This window comes from Clytia hemisphaerica, unplaced genomic scaffold (assembly GCF_902728285.1).
Source record: "Clytia hemisphaerica strain Z4C2 unplaced genomic scaffold, Clytia hemisphaerica genome assembly, whole genome shotgun sequence".
NCBI classification, from domain to species: Eukaryota; Metazoa; Cnidaria; class Hydrozoa; order Leptothecata; family Clytiidae; genus Clytia; species Clytia hemisphaerica.
In genome coordinates, this window is record NW_027103758.1 from 592,629 (window position 1) to 613,818 (window position 21,190).

A 21,190-nucleotide genomic window follows, 5' to 3' on the forward strand; every position below is an offset into this window, starting at 1 on the left:
TATTTTTTCATCGAATTTTTAAGAGATGGCAATTTTTTATGCCTTTCTTTCTAATGTTATTTTATTGAAATTCAATTATTTCCATCGAATTTGATGTTTCAAGACCAGAGTAATTTATCCGCAACTTTTAAATTGCCCCGATAAGATCCATTCGTTTTTTTCAACTAAAATAAACTTTGTCGCAACTGGAAATTTCGTCTGGAAGTTTCAGTAAGGGAAGTAAGAAGATTGTACAATTTTAGCATCTTACTCTTAGGATCCAAATAAACCGCCCCCCCCCGCGCTGTTAATTTTTCGAAAATTTTCCAACCCCCCGGACTTATTAGGACCCCCCCCCCCGTTCATTAATCTCTAAGAATATTTTCAGCTGTCAAAGAGAAGGCCCCTTTTTTGCTCTAAATAGCCTGATTTTAGCCTATTTTACCTTATTTTTGGGTTTCAGAAGTACAATTTCCAACCCCCCCGGCAATTAGGTCCCCCCCGTTTATTAAAATCTAGGAAATTTTCCAACCCCCCCCGTTTATTCGACCCCCCCCCCGTTATTTGGAACCTAAGAGTAATCACGCTTCTAGAAAAAGTCAAATTACAAGATGTAGTTAAATTGTTTTTCTCCGGAAATGAAAATTGATAATTACATTAAACAAGTCGTTTGGAATATTCGACAAAACCAGAAAAAAAATTGGCCTATTTTTTAAAACAACAAGAATCTTAGCTTTTAAGATACTCAGAGAAAAACGAACCCCTTTCCACCCATAACTAGCCAGGTGCCGATAAGGTTTAAAATATTTTTTTCTGAAACTAAAAATATCCACAGATTATTAATAAGGATTTTGTTAAAAAGCGTCTGTTTCAAACTTAATATGTCTTTTCTTTTCAAGTTCAGTGATGAATAGATATATTCGGGCCGTAGGCTCTTTGAGAGAGCAGGGTGGTCGTATCGCATGTCTGACGGACTGAAGTGAGAGGGCAGAGGTCAGAGTGCTACTATTTGTTCAAAAATACTCTTTATAAAATACATCTTTTTATCTCCTTTTGTTCCTACAGATTAACTATTACAATTGATTAAAAATAAGAAAGAAAAAAATGTAGAATCAGAAATTGTCTTTTAACCTTCCGTAAAAATTTTTGAGACGTAACCACAGGAAAGTTTTGAGTGTGAAATCAAAAATGGTTGGACATCGTAACACGCAAGCAAGCTAATATTTCAAATTCTCAATAGCTTTCAAAAAATTTCTTGGGTCTTATTCAAATATCATGGTTGTTGAAATTTATACTCTGGCTTTTGAATGAATAATTTCTTGAAGGCATTGGTTTATGGGCAGGTGCTATATGGTCATTCGCTTGATACATTTTGATTTCTTTCAAACTGTCTAACAGGCATTTATATATTCGTAAACATTTCTTGAAATTTTTGTAGATCATAAAATCACGAAATTGTTTGCAGATACTTTGTATACATCGAAAAATTGCTGTAAAGTTGGTTTGGTTTACTAAAGACTTTGTAATTTGTTGGTCGGAATATTTGTTGAATTTATGTACAAAAAGTTGTTGAGCGTTTGCAGATCTACAATTGAACGGCGGGAGGTTAATTTCGTTTACAACCTCTGATCACAAATTCATTAACATCTCTTACTGTCTTGCTTGATCATATTTGCAATATAATATACAAGAAGAGGAAAGTTTTCATTGCGTTTTACATACATTTCGTGTACTTCAATTTGTGTATTCAAAAATGTGGCTTGGGGTAGGTTTTCCAGACATGTATAGTAGCCATCACGTGACACAAAATGACCAATACCTCCCGCCACACCACACGCCAATGAGTGAGCACCCTTCAATGATCACAGACTATAACCCACCAGTCATGAACGATTTCGTGCACTTCCACCACCAAATGCTGACGTCAGCAAACTCAATGATGAGTAATAACCATCATCATCCCATCAACACAAGAGACATTCGACCTAATATCAATTCTAATTTGGCTCCCGTGCGTAACAGCGGTAGAGGCGAACGGCGGAGCGATCGACGTTACCGTGGAGGAGGAAGTGCGGGAAGAGGAAGTCGAGCCTCAGGTGATCGAACGTAAGTGAAGTCGTCGAAACATTTCAGTTATAGGTCTCAAATATTCTTGTCTCTCCATACACTCTCTGTCGGTTTTCACAGACAATCTTACAAATAAGTACTTGGCGTTCTCTTAAATTCATTTTCAATTCAAAATAAATTTATTTGATCTGATTTGAAAGGCAGAGACCACATTTGAAGTTTGAAACGGAAGTGCGCCTAATTGAATTTAAGTTTTTCTCCTTTTTTGATGAGTTTTGCTCAGACACACTTATATGAAATTAAATATATTTTCCGCGGCAGAAAAAAGGTGTAGCTGTAAGGGCCTGTAAGACGAGAAAAAAGTACTTAAGTTTTATTTTTGGAGTAAGTGATTTGTTCTGTTCGAGAAAAAAATCGGTACTTTCCAATCTCTCGCTTATATATAACTCATCAATTCATAAAAAAGGTGTTTGAAATAAATGTAGAATTCATGCACGTTACAAAAATTATTATAACTTGTTTAATTCGAAATTCGTGATCTATTCATTCGAAAGATTAAATTGAGGGGAGAGACAAAAGGACTCTATCAACCAGTGGCGTTGTGGGAAAATTTTTCTGGAGGGGCCAAAGTCAATTTTTTTTAAATTGCGCCCCCTTCAATTTTCCAAAGTGGTGCCCCCACCCACCAGTTTCTAAACCTTTACTAATTCATTTGCCTAGACATAACGAGGAAGGAAATATTTAGTGGAGAAGAGTAGATACACTTTTTTTTTTATAAGAACCAGTAAATTTTTGTTGAGGCTCGGCTGTTCTTATTTTTTTGGCACTTCGAGCCTCAAATTGTTCTTATCCTGTTCTTATTTTTAGGGCAAATTTGGGGGTATTTTTGGGTTTGAACCCTAATTTCATTATAATTTGGCCCTTATTTTACCTAAAACTCAGCAACTCCAGGCTCAGGATTGTTCTTAAATTGTTCTTATTTTTTGGCATTTTTGAGCCTCATTGTTCTTATAAAATTGTTCTTATAAAAAAAAAGTGTATATCTTTGATGAATGGAAAAGCAGGCCCCACCATGGTTGGGGCCGACTAGAAAAAATTTAAAAATTGACTGTCAAGACACCCTAAATCACTAAATAAAAATAGACAAATTTGACACTTGGTAGAGTGAAAAGAGACTTGAAAAAATGAAAAAATTGATGTTCTATGATTTCAATATTGTTGTCAACAAATTGGTCTTGGGGCACAGTTAGATTTTCATTTAATAATGCTATATTGTACACAAAAAAACTTATAAATTAGCTAGATTGCAAAGAAGTTACCAATTAAACTATATTGCGAGCGAAGCGAGCGAAAAAAAATTTTAAGTATTTTAAAATTATCTCAGTAAAGTTGGTCCTGGGCGCAATTTAAGGCGCATAAAGTATGATTTTTAAGATTGGGGCTTTTAAAAACATTTCTTTTGGCGCCCCTTGCTCTTCGGCGCCCCTTCAAAAAAGCTCCGCTGGGGGGGCCATGGCCCCCCCGGCCCCCCCTGCCACAACGCCACTGCTATCAACATAAAAAACGGGCGTTTGATAAAACTTCGTTTCTAAAAATAGTTCCAAGACATCGAGAACGCATAAATGATCCATCGCTTCCCCTCTCTTTTTTCGTGCTCTTTATTCGTCTGTTTTCTCTCTCTATTCTATCAAGAAATAACATAGGCGTAGCAAGATACCCTGCAAAATTTATGAGGGAGTGCAGACGTTTATGACATATTCATTATCTTTTGATAAAACAAAGACAATACTTACAGTGCTGTAAAAACCGCTCTCATCCATAAATTTTGCTGGGTATCTAGCTACCCCTATGAATAATAAAAATTTGAGATGCTTACACAAAGACTCAGATATCATTACGATTTATTCTTTACTTCTCAAAAAGTTTCGATGAAACAGTACCCATGAACCTCAAATTAGAAAAGGCTTTTTATTAGCTTTTACTACACGCCCCATATTCGATCCCGCAAACGACGCCCTTTTGGGGCGGAATCCGAATGTCCCGGTTCTGAAACTGAAAATCCTCGGAACATCCATATTACGGAGCGGCCTTTGCAGATTTTCCATTTGCTTGCGAGTGATTTCTTTTTTTCGATTTTGACGGGGGCTTGCTTGTTTAATTCTAAATGAAAAAATAGATATTTAAAATATATTTTGATGATTTTTTTTAACCTTTACAAAAAGTTTTATAACAAAAACTACGAAATTCAGTATTTTAACAGTGATAAGTTTTCAAGAGTTTAGTTAAGATAATTAGTTTTTTTATTCGAACCCCCGGAATATTCACCATACTTCCTATCGAGCTCGGAAAAATTATTCCAGTGGAAAATTGGGGAAGAAAATGGAAGTTTCTCTACCAGAGAAAATAGCGAGGTTAAGCAAGAAGCTATCTATTACGTACGGAATCTATTACGTGAGTTTTTAGACTGGATCCGAGGCATTTTAGCCTGATTCCTAAAGCTTCACGGCATAGAGTAAAAAGAGGTTAAGCAAAAAAGGCGATCTATTACGTATGACGTAATGTTTATTTTTCCGTATCTCACTTTCGGCCCCAACTTCGAAAATTTTCTTTTTCTTTCTTTCTTTTCCAGCTTTCTTGTTGGTGGTTTGGTCTATAAAATCCCCTTACTTTCAATCTTAATCTAAGTTTTTTCCCAATACAACTGTTTTCACAAAAATTAAAACTAGACAAGCATAGTCAGAGTTTTCTCTATATTACTTTTACTATTTTTATTCAACATTTTTATAAACAAAAAATATGTCTATGGACTTATCATTTCAATGAATTCTTAACATTGCAATAAAAATATATAATTTCATAATGTCATTCCTAGTTTACATAGGTACCAATCAGAAATTACTGCTTTATTTATAAACAAAAAAATAATCTGTAAGAGCATAGTGTATAGTATGTCATCCTTATTTAGCTAAATTTCTATATATGAATGCTTCACCATTAGCATTATTCAATAAAAACACTCTAATAAAAAAGTGTGCAAACCCAGTATCGTGTTTCATATATGGCAGGTGGTGGCAGGTGTTCCTTCTTCTACTTTTTTGCATTCCAAGGTATCAATATATCTATTTTAGGAAGGGAGATGTCTCTTTAGAATCAAACCAAACTTTCTGGAACGCTATAATGTTATAATGTCGAAGAAGTTGAAGGATGACCAGTCAATTAAAATTTTTCAGTAAAGGATTGAGAACTTAAAGCTGAAGCGGTTGTCCAGAAGATAGAGCTTCATATAATTTTTGAGAACGGTTTGAAGTTCAGCAGTTGTGCGACATCAGGTTCTTTAGCAGGCTGATTTGTACGTACAATATATAGTTGATGACTGGATGATGAAGAGCAGAAATTGAATCTCGTTGCTTAGTTGTAGCAGTAGAAATTTGAACAATAAATAAAGATTTCTTCTGTTATGCTTCGGGTCGTGGAAGGGTAAATTTATTTGAGCTTGGCAGAGCAGTCTTTTTCGTGTTTTTGTTGCTTTGGGTGGGTGACATTATAACTTTGGCTTCTTCGCACTTGATGATGGCACCAAAGAAACACTGAAAAACATGAAAAAGAAATATGGTTACATGCTGTTCATTGTAATGGGTACTTTGGATGTATTTGTAATTTGAGAGCATATAAAAAGCAAGATAAAGAAGAGAAGAAAAACTAAACACTAAAGAACCAGAAAGAAACTTCTGTTATTGTTTTAGTTTATAGGTTTGATAAAAAATTCAGCAAAGATTATATTATTACACTTACATCTTGACCTTCTTTTGTGCAATAAATCCTTTCACTTTGTTTGTATGCATCATAGTTTCCACAGATGAGATGCAAAAACTTTCTTCTGTTAGTTTGCTCAGCTCAAACTTGTCAGAAAGCAAAAAAAATTATGTTTACATTTTTTTCGGTTGATTTTTGGTCCTAAACGATTCAGCCCAATCTCCGTAAGGTAAATTTCCCGTTATCATGCTTATATCCTAATCGATATCTATTACGTGAGATTGGAGAATTTCGCGCAATAGATCCACTCCCCAAAATACGACGTACGGGTCAAATTTCACGGGACAGAGTTAGCCTTGAGATTCGGGCTCTAGCCCGCAAAAAACTCACGTAATAGATTCCGTACGTAATAGATAGCTTCTTGCTTAACCTCGCTAATGTGACCTAGGTTAAGGCAAACAAAGCAAAGTCAATAAATACAAATCTTTTCAGTATTTACTTTTCAAATCTTTAGTATGTTTGATTGATAGTAGAGTTGATCTTTAATTATAATTGAGTTGGATTTATGCTTTTGAAATTATTGGACGAGTTGCGCCATCGTTACCTGTTAACATAACATAACATTAAAAACAAGATATATTTTCAATGTCAAACATGACCAAACTACAGGAGTCGTTGGTTGAGGAGTGTATGAACTTGAGCATTGAAAATGGCTCGTCCATAGTGAAAGATGTCAATGTTGCCAAAGGGAAAAAAAAGAAGACAAAGACTTCAAATAAGAAAGAGAAAAAGCCAAAGGAGCACAAGGAACCGAAAATAAATCAAAAGTATGGTTTTTCAGAGGCTTCACATGTTTGTTTAGATTTGTCTCTCCCTCTCACTCTCTCTCTTGTACAGTTTTCAAATATTTATATATTGCGACAGTAACTTCTTGGTCTTTCTGTTTTGTTTGAATGCATGAAAATGAAGAAAAATGCTTTGGCCGTTCGTAAAAAATAGTTTGGTTGCCGTCACCCGACCGACCCTAATTTTTCATCAGAAATAGCAGTCGGAGGGTCGGGAAGCTGGTTTGCCGCTAGGCTAGGTAAGGTATTTACCGTGAGTGGTCCTAAATTCGACAGCGCTGCCTAAAGTCTTTCAAAGATACAAACTAAAATAAAAACAAACCTTTCGCTGTGACGCGACGAAGATACCAAAGTGTCAACTAAACTGAGAGATTTGATACATTGAACCAATCAAACCAAATAACAATAATTGCTTCTTATACAAAACATAATTTTTTATTGCAATATGTACAACGTCATAAATGACAACAATAGTAACTAACAGCATCATAAAAACGTAAAAAGTAATTATTTTTACAACTCTCACTTTTTTGATCACATTAATTGACATCTTGTGACATAAAATAGTCATCTTGTTGGATGTTTTGTTTCAAGAGTTCTTGCAATAGTTTATCGTTCAACTTGGAGAGGGAATGTTCGTAAACATAGAATTTTTTTCATAACAGTCATTTGGGGGGTCGGAATTAGGCAGGGCTGTCAGATTTAGGACCACTCACGGTATCTGCTAGGCTAGAACTCCTTCGTCACCCTCCGTCACAGTAATTTTACCGAGTTTATGTATCAGAGGATATTGAGGGCGACGGTAAGTGAAATCGATACAAAACAAAGTTGATAGTTGATGTACGGCTCTATATCGCCTTTGCTCACCTAAATAGACAAGGGTATCTTGATGGTGTTTTTACCGTCGTCGAGCAAAGTGGACTGTGATTTCGGTCCTATTTCAGCTTTGCTTTATACCGTCCCCCTCGATTTATCTCGAATACTATCTCGAATACATAAACTCGCTTTTATCATACAGCGAGCGGCGCGACATATATTTCATTGTCACAGTACATAAAGTATAGACCTAAACTGATCACGCCAAATCTATGTCATCGAGTACCTAAAAGAAGAATATTAAGTATCTCGTTAATAAAATAAAAACTCTAACTATTTTCGTCCCACACACCTATGGTGGGTACCTTAAGTGGATAAATTTTGGCAGGATTAAAATTGGCGAATTTTGCGAATTTTGCCAAAATTCGCCAAATTAAATCCTCGCCAAAATTTCTAAATTCGGCAATTCGCCAAATTAAATCCCAGCCAAATTTAACAAAAAGAGAATTATGGGAAAGATCACAAATTTTAGGTATATTTTTGTGTAATTTTCACCCATTTCAGTGTGACAAAATTTCCAATTCGCCAAATTAAATCCTCGCCAAATTAAATCCTCGCCAACTTTTACGAAATTGATCTATCACCAAATTAAATCCCCGCCAAAAATCGTATTTTGGCCAATCGCCAAATTAAATCCACGCTAAAATTTATCCACTTACAGTACAGTACAGTACTGTAAGGTATATCTTTGACAGGCCGTTCTTCATGGGCGGAGATTTTATGTTTTAACGCCCATTTCGTAAATCCCACCCGACTCTCAGGGATATCCTTTCCAACAGAAATTTTTTTTACGACCGACCGACCAAGAAATTTTTTTTACGACCGACCGACCAACAGAAATTTTTTTTACGACCGACCGACCAACCGACTGACCGACCGACCGACCGACCCACTTTTTCAAAGTTGAATGACAGGAACCAAACAATATTTTACGAACGGCCTTTAATATGCATGCCATTCAAATGCAAATGCTGAGTCCAGAAAATTAACTTCTAGCTACTGTAAGAGTGTTAAACCCAAAAAATATTTAAAAATCTAATGAAATTTAATTAAGTAATTAAAATTTATTTAAAATCCGATTAAATTTCAAAGACAAATTAAATAATAAGTAGCTAACTATTTAATTTTAACCATAATGACAAAGCTATTTAATTTTTCGAAAGCTATTTTTACAGATTTTTAAAATCTCAAATGGTAAAATTTGGAGGAATAAACTTGCGAAAAAAGATGATAAAAATTTCACTTTTATCAAAATTACAATAAAAATCTTCTTAAATTTTATTAGATTTTAAATATTTTTTTGGGTTTGTAGTGTGTGTGAGTTTTCGCAATCACAAATAACTTGTTCCGTTTTGGAGCCAGTCGGTCGGTCTGTTGGTCTGTCTTTCAGTCGGCAAAAAAAAATTGGGAAAAATGGATTCTCAAACTATGCATAGTTTATATATGCACAGATATGCATTGTTTTATGCATATCAGAGGGGTAGAAATCAAATCTATCAAAAATTGAAAATGAACAACCCAACTGTTTTGCCATATTTATGTATATGGTCTGTCACTCCTGTCCTTAAACACATTCCCGCAAACCTATAGGCAGCTTGGAAAATGCTGTGTGTTTCCATAGAAATGTGTCGCAAGTCATCGATGATGCGCAAGTCATCGACGACGCAATAAATCAACAAAAAATAAAAATAAAAGTTCAAAGAGAAAAGCCATGAGTCGGAAAAATGATTGTTTGCCAATCTTGGGGATTTGCCAAACTCAAAATTAAGTTGGCAGGTTTCATGAGTTTTCCTGTGGTATATATTCTGTTCAATCACAAAGGCTTGTGAAAGCGCTAAATATTTTATTATCCAATCATGGTGATATTGATTGCTTTATTTTGTTGACAATCAAAATATTGCCATATGATTGTTTAATATCCAATCAAATGAAGGTGAAGTGTTTTTATCCAATCAGAAAGGATTCTTTTAAAAAATAAGACTGGCATCAAATTCCTGCTTTCGTTTGAGAACTAAAGATAAGAAAAAATTCAACCATTAGAATCAACGTGATTCCATCATCTGTCATCTTGAATTATATACAAAACAAAATACAGGCATGAAAAAGCTGTTCTGAATTTTATTGAAAAATATGCAAGACCAAGTTCATACAAAGATCATAAAACCCCAACCAAAGCATCTTAATAAGAAATAAGTAGCAAAAATGGGTCAAATAGCCTCCTTGCAATTCGATCAAATAGTAAACTGACCCACAAACAGCAATTCTTGACTTTAACAATTTTCTAATTTTACTTCCAATTTTGTGAGTGACCCTTAATTTTGTGCAAAAATTAGCCAAAATTATGCTTTTTTATTTAATTTTACATAGTTCAAGGGGTTCAGTTGAGTTAGAATTGAGTGTTATCATAGTGAGCTAAATTCCAAAATTCACTTTCTTTGGATTAAAAAAAGCAAGGCAGTACACATATCAATGGTTCAATTCTTATTCAATATTCTTTTACATCAAAGTCTTTTAAATAAAAAGTCAGCGCTTTTTCATTTGTAATCGTCCACTTAACATAATTGCGCGCACCTGATTGTTAGAGAGGGGTTTGAGGAGAAACTAACAAAGTTTCTGCATTTTGCAGACCAGAAGTTATTTTGTAAAACAGTTTCTTGCTAAGCCAATGCAATAGTAATGTGAAATTTTGTGTGCAATCTGATTAGTGAATAAAATTTTCAAACTAAAAAGGTTCTATTTGGAAGAATAAATGGAAAAATGGCTTGGAACAGAAAGGTTCCACCTAACTACCACTTAGCCAATCAAAATGTGTAAATGAGTCTATGATATAACCTCTTTGTTTTGTAAGAAAAGTTTTAACCAATCAAATTGCATGAGTTTTCACTTTTGCATGTGACAACCACGAAATGTCAAATGGAACCCTTTTATTCCAAGGACGCGATGTGTCTGGGCTTTGACAGAAGACATTGCTACGTCCTGATTTCATTATTCTGAATTTAAGCTTTGAGTGACGTCACTTTTTCAAATTTGTTTTTGCTTGTATATGCTCTACCTTTTCTTAGAAAAGCTCTTTCACATGTCTTGGTCTAATCATATTTGACGAATACCCAGGGGTCGCACATTTTAGTCACACAATAATTTTAACTATGAATCTCACTGACACTGACTCTGACAAACTGCAAATTTATTCTTGTTCCTCTTGATCAGACGTCAATTATTGTACTCCAAAATGTGTAATAGTACATTGTATTATTAAACCTAGCTCCCTACTGCAACTGGTGAAAAGCCAGCTCTTTTGTTTTGATGATTTCTTTAACAACTCAACTGCAATGTATTTGCAAGCTCAGCTAGTTTTAATCGTACAGACTTAGCTTACTGTCCATCCCTGATTTTCAGTAAATATTATATCTAGCATGAGTCATATTTATTTTATTTTATTTATCAATGAATTTCTCTATTCTAGATATAACCAGTCGGTGAATCCATCAAAGCGCCATCGAGATCGTTTGAACAGTGAACTTGACAACCTAGCAAAACTTTTACCCTTCCCAGAAGATGTTATTGCACGTTTAGACAAATTATCAATTCTAAGGTTGAGTGTCAGTTTCCTCAGAAATAAAAACTTTTTTAAAGGTAAGCCTACCTCTCATGCCTTAATTATAGGCTATTCTTTCCCAGGTCTAATATTCTCAAATGGTACTTTATATTGTGCTTACTGTTCTAACTTTATTTACTATTGTTCCTAAATTTGTTGTTATATTTTGGTCACAATTGAGCCTTACGTTCCTATGAAATTATCTTTACAAAGCATGTAAGTCTGAAAACCTTTTTAAATGTTCACGTATTGAACTTCTTTGTCATTACTGGCACCCAAAGACTTGAGTTTTTTTTGTCAAAGTCATTCTAATCACCATTAATTTAAAACTTTTAAAATTTAAAATGGGGGAAAAATTCATTCAAATTTGATTTTTTGCGGTTAGTGTAAAACGCAGGTCACAGGTCGCAGGTCACAGGTCACAGGTCAATGATAACAGGTTAACTCTAATCAATGTCATTGCAGAGGAAAATGTTTGGAAAACACAAAGAATTATCAAAAACATAATTCTCAAGCATTTTCATCCATATAAAACCATTTCAAACATCAAAATTTAACCATGTGCTTTTATCGATCTTTCGCAGTTTGCGCCGTGTATAACGCAGACCAGAAAATATTTGAAACCATATTATACGTATAACAGGTATATTACATATTGTAATGTTTGTAATGTTATATGATGGTTACATATAATAAAACAAATCGCTCTAAAACTACCTTCTCAGAGAACTTACGAGCTTCTGATTTGGTGTAATTTATATCCAGCCAATCTTGTTATAATCCACATCGGCATGCTGACTATTTTTGGTGTTTTTCTTTTGTAAGACATGATATTTTGTTATTCTGTCAATATTTTTGTCAAAAATTGTCATTAAGTCATTAAGTCATTAAAATGACAATTGAATAATTATTTAGTTTCATCCTTCTAAAACCACTCTCTTAGGGACCTCACAAGCTTCTGATTGGTACCGTTTTATATCCATTCACACTATCTACATCACATTCTGTATTATAAATATTTTTCGTTTTTTTGTCTGTTCTTGCATCATATTTTATGATTCTGTTAATATTTTTGTCAAAAATTTTCATTAAGACATTAAAATAATAACTGAATAATTAATTAGTTCCATCCTTCTAAAACCACTCTCTTAGGGTCCTTGCAAGCTTCTGTTTGGTGCCATTTTATATCCATTCACACCATCCACATCACATTTTGTATAATAAATATTTTTCGTGCTTTTGTCTTGTTAGGCATCATATTTTATGATTTTGTCATTATTTTTGTAAGTAAGTGTCACCATGTCAAAATAGGCTGTTATTCTATTCAATTGTCATTTTATAATATCTAAATAGCATGTATTACTTTTTTTAAATTTAATGCGCTATGTATTGATGTTATGTTATGTATATGTTATGATCTTATTTTTTTTCCGGTCTGCACTTTGTTGACCTGTGACCTGTGACCTGCGACCTGTGACCTGTGACCTGCGTTTTACACTAACCGGATTTTTTGCTAGAAAATTCAAGCAAGTCAAGCACTTCTATTTAAAAGCTTTTTTAAATCACTTACTTTTTGATTTTCATTTTTACACGTCTACCGGAATTTCTTTCTGGTTAAATCAAAATTTCATGGTAAATTTAAAAAGGCTACCCTTTTCACTCATTATTTATTTACAGGTGATTATTGTTATTGTTTTTACTCTCAGGTACCTAATAGCCGGGGGGGTTGGAATAAGCAGGGGGTTGGAATAAAAATGTCCTGGGTGGAAAATTTTTGAAAAGGAGGCTAATACAGCTGAATTAGGACAAAAAAGGGAACTTTCAAAAACATTTTCCCAAAAATTGATAAGCGGGGGGTTGGAATAAGAATGTCCTGGGTGGAAAATTTTCTAAAAATTAATAAGCGGGGGGGGGGCGGCTATTAAGTACCCGAGAGTAAACAAAGATAATTGCTGGGTTTTCAAAGAAACTCCATTTTTGCTTTCAGGTGCTGTCAATGACAAAAAGGATTCAACGGCAAATGGGAAGACAGAAGTTACTGCCTCTAAAAATGACAATAGATTTAACCATTTTTTGAATAAGGTAACTTTAAACTTTGATACATATAGGTCTGATTTGAAAGTTTTTTTTTTTTTCACAAATGTTATAAGTTGTTATGAGTTCTAATCGCACGATGGGTTATTTTTTCTTATTTGGCACAGCCTCAAAGAGAGCAATTAATCGTTAATTGCATTCTGTAGAGAGCAATTAATCGTTAATCACACTCTTCAATGCAGAGCCAATGTTTACAAAATTGATTTTAATGTTCTTTCTTACATTTTTTTTGCATTGAACGTTTTAATTGCATTCGAAATTTATTTTGTGAGAAAGAAAATCAATAAACAACAATAAAATTAATAACAAAGAAATCACTCCTGCAGTTATATTCGAATTGCACTCGTTATCATGTGATTACATATACATATTCACATTTCAAACAGATAGGGGAGAAGACTACGTTTCCATCTGTCATTTTTAAGTAGCAATTTTCAATTCTGGTCAAAGTCTAGGTTTTAGCAGTTTCTACTCTAATTCATTATAGATGATTTGTTTTATTTTTTCCCTTTTTGTATTCTTCAAAAAGTAATTAAAATAGACATAATCCTGAAAAGATGGTCAAGGGATTCTTCTCATATAAAAATGTACTCAAGATTTGTTACATAATTTCAATTTTAGGCTCTAGATGGATTTATTTTAGTTGTTACTGTGGATGGGGAAATCTTTTTTGCTTCAGAATCTGTAAAAGATTACCTGGGGTACTCACAGGTAGGTAATTCACTTTGTTGTTGTATTCTTTACATTTGCATTATTTATCTTTTCTTCAAAAGTATTTTTTTGTCCTCTGGACTGTTTTGTCAATGGGACGGACTAAAGTTACATCACTTAGCATTTTTTCATGTTTTGATTTTAAACATAATTATTCATTTTTTATTCATATAATTGTTATTTATTTTTCAGTCTTCAGTTTTGCATCAATCTTTGGAAACGTTCGTTCATAATGATGATAAAGATGAACTATTGCTCTACATCAAGAGCATCTCCTCCAAAAAGGTAAAGCCTGACCTATTCAACACAATCTTGAACAACCTTCAATTATTATATTGTTTTTTTTTGGTGTTTTAATGTGATTTGATTAACTACTGGAGTTTTTATTCTGTTATTTATTTATTTATTTCAATATTTATCATTTTCTTTTTTAATCTTTCGTGGCCCTCTGAGAATACACAGTAGACAAATAAGAATGCCATCAATTATTGATGAATACTTATTTCTATCATTCAATAAAAATCATCCTATTCCCATAATACCTGGTATGCATGTACACTTCGTACAATATAAAATATTTTGCTTGTTTAATATATTTCATGATTTTGTTTTCTGATTATTCATTCAGATTGTTGAATTGGATGAGAATAATCAAGATTTGATGGATGATGGTATATTCTTATTTTATTTTCTCTTTTGCACACTTCCTGACGTCAAAATGTACCCTTTGGCCCTTTGCACTCTGCCCAGAATAAAATGGAAGCTTGATCATGCTTACATGATACTATGCCTTCACTGCAGACCACCCACAGTGTACAGACGTTGTTCGCAATCACAATAATCTCTTTCCTTTTTTGATTGAATTAAATTATGTACGTCTGAGATTTCATAAAAATACCCCACACAAGAGGTTTTTTAATTAAAAAGAATTATGATTTTTCATTGACTTGAAATTTACAAATCAGAAAAAGTGAGTTAAACTTTGGATATCTCCTTCTGATAGTATTCCATCAATTTCGTGTCAACTTTTTTTCACAGAGCCGGTTCTCTTTACTCCTTTACTCACAGATACCCTGATATTAATAGTAGCAGAGGATAGGGGTTTTGCAGAATATACTCGTCCTAACACACATGTGCTGGAGCTTGTTTTCAAAACTCTATATCATACCTAGCCATGGAAACACTGTAATTAATGATCTTTGAAATATCTTTCTTTAACAAGCACTTTTTATTTAAGATCTATTATGACGGTCTCTTAGCGCACGTGTTTAATTAGAAGAAACGAATTTGGACGAATGTTTATTTTGGCCTTTTCTCTCTCTCTCCTGCCCCATCTATCACACAATGATTTCAATGTTTCGTTGAAGTAAATACAGAATGGTTCTCTAGAAATTTTCAAGAAAAAAAATATCTGACATCTTTGATAAAAATGTTGCCAATTTTTGTAGCAAAATCGGATCAGCAGTACATGGCCCCCGGCGTGCGAATCGAATTGAGGGCCAAAAAAAGTAAAAAAAGTTAAAAAAAATTACTTTGCAAAATATTGGGGGGGGGCATGGGGGCCGTGCGGTAATGCTGAAAGTGAGAACTTTGGCTAGAAAAACTAACCATTCTGTAAAAGACTAACCAGGCACGTGATTAAAATGAAATATTGCATACTCCCTATCACTGGTCAAAATATTTCCAGTAGTCAAAAGCTCTAGTAGTTCTATTTTACAGACCAGTTTACAAAGTACTACATACTCCTGGGACCTGGGACCAAATTCTTTAAGTTACTAGGCTCTTTTATTCAACAAATCAGCCTTCAGGAGCAAATTTCAGTTGAATTAAATCTGCCAATCAGTCAATACGTGGCCTTGAACCCCCATTTCCCCCTAAGGAAAAAATAGGAAGATCCTCGAAGGGTTAAAAACTTAGTTTCGGTTTTTTTTTTAATTGATAGACGTGGAAAATTTCAGATTAAATAACTCTTTCTCTCTTTCACAATATTTAATCTGCGATAATAAAAAACAAATAAAAATAACGGATCACGAGATTTTTTTACGAGTTTTGAGTTATTTTGAGCCATTCGTGAAAGTTAATTCTCACAATATGCAAAATTTTCTGATGGTTTCTTTCCGCGAAAATTTTTTCTCACAAAGTATTTGACGATACTTTTTCATTACAGATATGTTCAAAAAGGAGCACGAGTTCATCGTCAGACTGAAAAGCGTTCTCAATAATGGAACTTCAGATATGTACAAGGTAAGACCAATGTTCCCTTTACCGATGACCTGGATGGCTGTAAAAAGATGCGTTCAAACCAGTTCACACTTAATCTTCAATTCATTACCTAAAAGTATTCATCGAAAGTCCAGTTAATTAAAATTATTTTTCTCTGCGCACGGAAATCAATTTTCCCATTACAATATTTGTCTTTTCCCTTTATGCAGCCGTTCAAGATCACAGGTCGAATTCGCAAGTTGAACATGCAACAAGATATCGTTAACCTGAAGTACGCGCTCTTCGCAACGTGCACGCCCGCTCGAACATCCGTCTCCGTTCTCGAAATCAGAATGAAATCAACTCTTTTTTGCAGCAAAAACAGAATCGACTTGAGCTTTTTAGACTTGGATGCTAGGTTAGTTATGTTTTTAACGTTACTTATGTTTTTTAACGTTACTTGAATGCAAGGCGAAATCTTTTGTCAATCTAATTTAGAATCATGTACTCGCTCATTTTACAGGTATACTCGCAACTTATTTCCCTCGTTTCTAAGTTTGATAAATTATGACACTACCTTCTCTAACACAGGGGAAAGGAATACTTCGGATACAGCAAGAAAGATATTTTCGGTCGATCCAGTTACGTCATGGTACATCGTTTGGACGTCCAACATGTTCGCTGTAAACACACTGAAAGTAAACGACCTTTTATGTATTGCATTACTGTTGTTTCTCTAATAATTTATTATATCCTTGCTCAGAGAAATGAGTTTGGGTTTGAAAATTGAAATTATGTTACTTGGTTTTTTGACTTAGGCAAGGTGGAAAAATTGGAAAATATTTTCTTTTACAATCGTAGTTCTCTTTTTTTATCTGCCGGACCTATATTGACGGTGTCGGCTTTTTGTAATCACCTTACAAATTGTAAAGTAGCGTTGACTTTTATTAGCCTTTGTTGCTACCTGTTCGTCAACTTGAAATAAACTATTACTTACATACATTACAAAAGGCTTGTACACACCATACCGAATAGCTAGAAAAGTTTGCCTCTTAGAATGGAATATGAATTTTACATGGCCTGCTCAAGATGTTTTTTGGAAAGCATTAATATCGAAATTATGTTGAAAATATTTTAACCACCGGTTTACAAAATTATCACCGCACAGTGGTAAGATAAAAGTGTTTTGCATTTTCTGAATGTTTTCTTTTCTAGTTGTGACCTGCGGTAAGACCAGCATCGGAACGTTTCGCCTGAAGAACAAAAACAATGAATGGAATTGGTTATCTGGCTATGGAAGGGTTCTTTACAAAAATGGAAAACCTGATTACATGGTCACCACCAATCGAGTTCTGAGGTAATCTTTTCCAATCCCTTACCTTAATTTCTCAGTGTTACCTTCACGCTTTTTTCTCTGAGACTTGTGCTTTGCTGAAGGTGAGCATTAGTCTTACTACTTTTCTGTTACTTTAACAATAGGGATATGGTTCTCTTTAACAATAGGCACATTGTTCGAAATTCGATTATCCTGATCATTCTATGGAGGTTTTCAGTTTGACTAAGTTCCGCCATTATGGAAGCAAACGTTCGATTTGCGTAAAGAAATAGCAAGTAACTTTAGAAAAACTCTATACTTAAAAAATCTGCCTGTGGCGATTCATTTCTTGATCGTGTTTTTTCACTCACTTCTTGTAGCGAGGAAGAAGGCAGAGCTATGATGAAATTGAGAGACGAAGCGGACCGCAAGGCACTAGAGGCTCTTGGCCTGGTCGAGCCAGAAGAAGAATCCAAAGCATTAGAGTTGGGTTTTCCAAAGAGACATCCAGGACCAATGAGTGCAAGTCTTTCGACATCGAGTGCTGACGAGGAGGGAATCCCAATGCCTTTGGGGAATTTCTTAGAAGGATTGGCGCAAAACCCTCCAGGTGGGCTTATATCTCTACTAATGTTTCGCTTTCCCATGTAAACTATACGTCAAATCACCTAGATTACTTTTTAAAAGTCATACCATGTTTTGCTCTCATTCTTATACAAAAATGTTTGTTTTATTTTAGATTTTGAGAAAGTCGGAGCTGCTGGTATGCCATTTGACACGAAGATGATAACAGACGACAGAGTACCCTGACAAAAAGACCTCCAGATGACAACCTACCTCTCTCTGATGAAACTTGAAACCTCTCCTCTGAACTTGAAAACTCTCGTTCACTCTATTGGTGGAAATTCCCTCTTCGAATCAAGCTTCTCGAGTTCTTCACCTTCAAGAAACACAAAGTGTTACGCTCTTTTCTTATAAGCATAACTTACGCTCAAATTGGTAAAAAATAAACATGGTGCAAGGCATACCTCCTAGCTGAAATGTAAAAAAATCGTGCAGCTAAAAGACAAAAAAAACACTTTTATTCTTTGAGACGAATCAATGTTCCGACTTAAAAGTTTGAAATTTCTATGAGCCCAAAGAAAATAAACAAATCAATAAATCAACAAATCGAAGTCCAAGCATATGAACAAGCATAAATTAAGGCTGAAAATGAGGTTTTGCTAAGCATATCGAGCTTCGACATGCTTAGAAAAAAGAAGAGTGTATTGAATTCTTGTGTCTCGATAACTCGAACATGTGTTTGGAAATGACTTTCTAATCATTTTTGTTATCATCTTCAGGTCCCTTGAGCGATTATAATCTCCCGATAGAATTACAACAAGCCTTATCGGTTGCTAGTGGCGAATCAGCACATTCTCCGTTGCCAAGCAACATACCACAACAACAACAGACACCTTCGGACTTGTTTCAGACAAACACTTCTTCAACTCATCAATTTTCTTCATTCGATCTTCCTTTGGACTATGACACTATGATGAGTACACAACCTCCACCGCAACCTCGCTTCTCTTTTCTTCCGCCAGTCTCTTTCAATCAAACGAACGCCCAAACGCCCATGCAGCAAAACCGTCTCCCTGAAAACTTACAACAACAATCACCTAGTCTATTTTCACCCAACATAGCACAACATGGTGGCGGTGGTGGACATAACATGGTGCGTGCCCAAACTTACGAACAGATGGTTGGGCCAAACGTTGCGCTTGCACCGCCCTCAGATTACATGTTTCACCACCATCATTCTATAAACACTCAACATCAACCCTTCATGCCTCACTTAATAGACAATAATTATATGGCGCAGCATAATGGAACGATTGACTGGGCGAGGCAAAATGAATTTAGCAATACAAGCTCGATGTTTCACTTTCTAAATAACTCTAATACTTCACCATCGTCGAGCGACGCGCATTCAGTGCACAGTGGAGGGGCGCAAACGGGAGTGCAATTCAACAATTATCCACCAACCACCCCTATACCATGAACCGGATACACTCTCCCATTGTGTTCTAAAGTTGACTGGGTGTCCTCCGTAGAGGTTCTCTTTGTTTTGTATGTTTCATTAAATCGGGTGATGAGAGTTGAACGGTGTAAAATTTAAAAGGGAAATCTTTAATCTCTTATCCTCTATCTTAAGTTGCTGTTTTTGTTTCTTTTTTTTCAAAATTGTGTACAAATTTTCGTAGGAATTTTTGATTTTCTTTTTATACTTTTTGTTTATAATGTATGCACCCATTTTTCTTCTTTTTAAAAATTATATACCAGACCCCATCAATGCTCACTTCGAGAACAAACAGCGTTACAAAGTATTGCCTCCGACGAATTCTTGGCTTTTTTTTTTCGAATTTGACTCCTTTTAGATTACTGTATTTCCTCAAATTAGCGCCGAGGTGCTCTTCAACAGATATCCGTGAATTTTACTGCAAAAGTTTCGGTTTTTGCTATAATTCTAATAAAAGAATCTATTCCGATATCTTAAACTTCTTACAACCGTTCAATAGGATAGAATTGAAAGTCAATTTATGATAAGTCTATCAAACATTGACGCTCGTTCGATTTTTTCAGCTCTTACACCACGACGGTCATTGTTTGGGGGCGGGCCTAAATAGAGGAAATACGGCAACCTGAGTAACTACTCTAGTGACTAACAAGATTTTTTACAAGAACAAACTATATGAAATAAAATATTAAGAACAAACTAAGAACATCAGAAGGCTTCATTTTAGACGTTCTTATAAAAAAGACCGTTTACACACCTTATCGGGGAAAACTTCGTTGGGGAAAATTTTCGTCGATTGTTCTCAACCCTCTAAAAAGCAACGACGACATTCTACCTTGACTCTCCCAATAGACAATTTATAGACCTTGGGTGTGCATTATTTAGGGTACTGGGTTAATTTATGAACACTTTTCTACTTTATCTCCGCATTTTCCATCGTAACCACTTAACCGATTGAATATATACATTAACATTAACAAGTTGTTACAGAATTAACATTTTTATTTTTGTCAGGTGCAATGATATCCATTCAATGATATGGACGAATTTTTTCTTCTTGTAAATATTAAAAACACATTATTATTGTCACATTTATGGTTTGTTTATATTGAAAAAAATAACTGACCCCCAAGTAATTGATAAATTTAATATTTGTGAGTTTTTTTGTTTGTGTGATTGGACAAATGTGAATCTCCAAGCGATTTTAAGTACATAAAAATCTTCCGGCTTGATACCGGCAAAACTTTCAATTACACTTGGAGGTTTCTGGAGAATTCGTAAATAGTAAAGGGACCGTCCACATAGTACGTACGCACTAAGGGGGGAGGGGGTCTTCTCAAAAGCGTATGCTTGCGTACAGGGGGAAGGGAGGGGTCAAAGGAAAATGTATGTATGTATTTCATGTGTATGAAATAAAGGTCCGAACAAAACGATTTGAATTCGAAATTTTCTTTAACCGAGGGGGGTTTGGGAATGAAAAAGTACGTACTTACCAGGGGGTATAGCCATTTGCGTACAGGGGGGGGTACTCGATTTTCGACATTTTAGTGCGTACGTACTATATGGACGGCCCCAAACTGCATACTGATACAGTCTGCTAGAATTAATATGGTAATATTTGCTCTTCATCTTTGATTCTATCTACAGTGATTAGATTCATACATGCGCGATAGAATTTCTATTATTGGTCTTCA

General features: G+C 34.7%; 1 protein-coding gene and 1 long non-coding RNA gene across 2 annotated transcripts; one reads left to right on the forward strand and one right to left on the reverse strand.

The window, feature by feature from the left end:
* The first annotated feature begins 1,183 nt into the window (after positions 1-1,183).
* On the forward strand, positions 1,184-19,481 carry LOC136805571 (hypoxia-inducible factor 1-alpha-like). The gene is made up of 14 exons (XM_067062137.1): positions 1,184-2,085; positions 10,984-11,153; positions 13,103-13,197; positions 13,831-13,920; positions 14,113-14,205; positions 14,549-14,591; positions 16,088-16,164; positions 16,353-16,540; positions 16,714-16,820; positions 17,338-17,479; positions 17,818-18,047; positions 18,177-18,238; positions 18,361-18,436; positions 18,781-19,481. The coding sequence occupies exons 1-14, from the start codon at positions 1,733-1,735 to the stop codon at positions 19,479-19,481; spliced, it is 2,427 nt and encodes an 808-aa protein (XP_066918238.1). The 5' UTR covers positions 1,184-1,732.
* Positions 4,789-5,931, reverse strand: LOC136805560 (uncharacterized). Its single transcript, XR_010846420.1, has 2 exons — positions 5,839-5,931; positions 4,789-5,633 (listed from the first exon to the last, which is right to left on the reverse strand). It is a non-coding gene; the product is annotated as an uncharacterized lncRNA (long non-coding RNA).
* Positions 19,482-21,190: the final 1,709 nt, after the last annotated feature.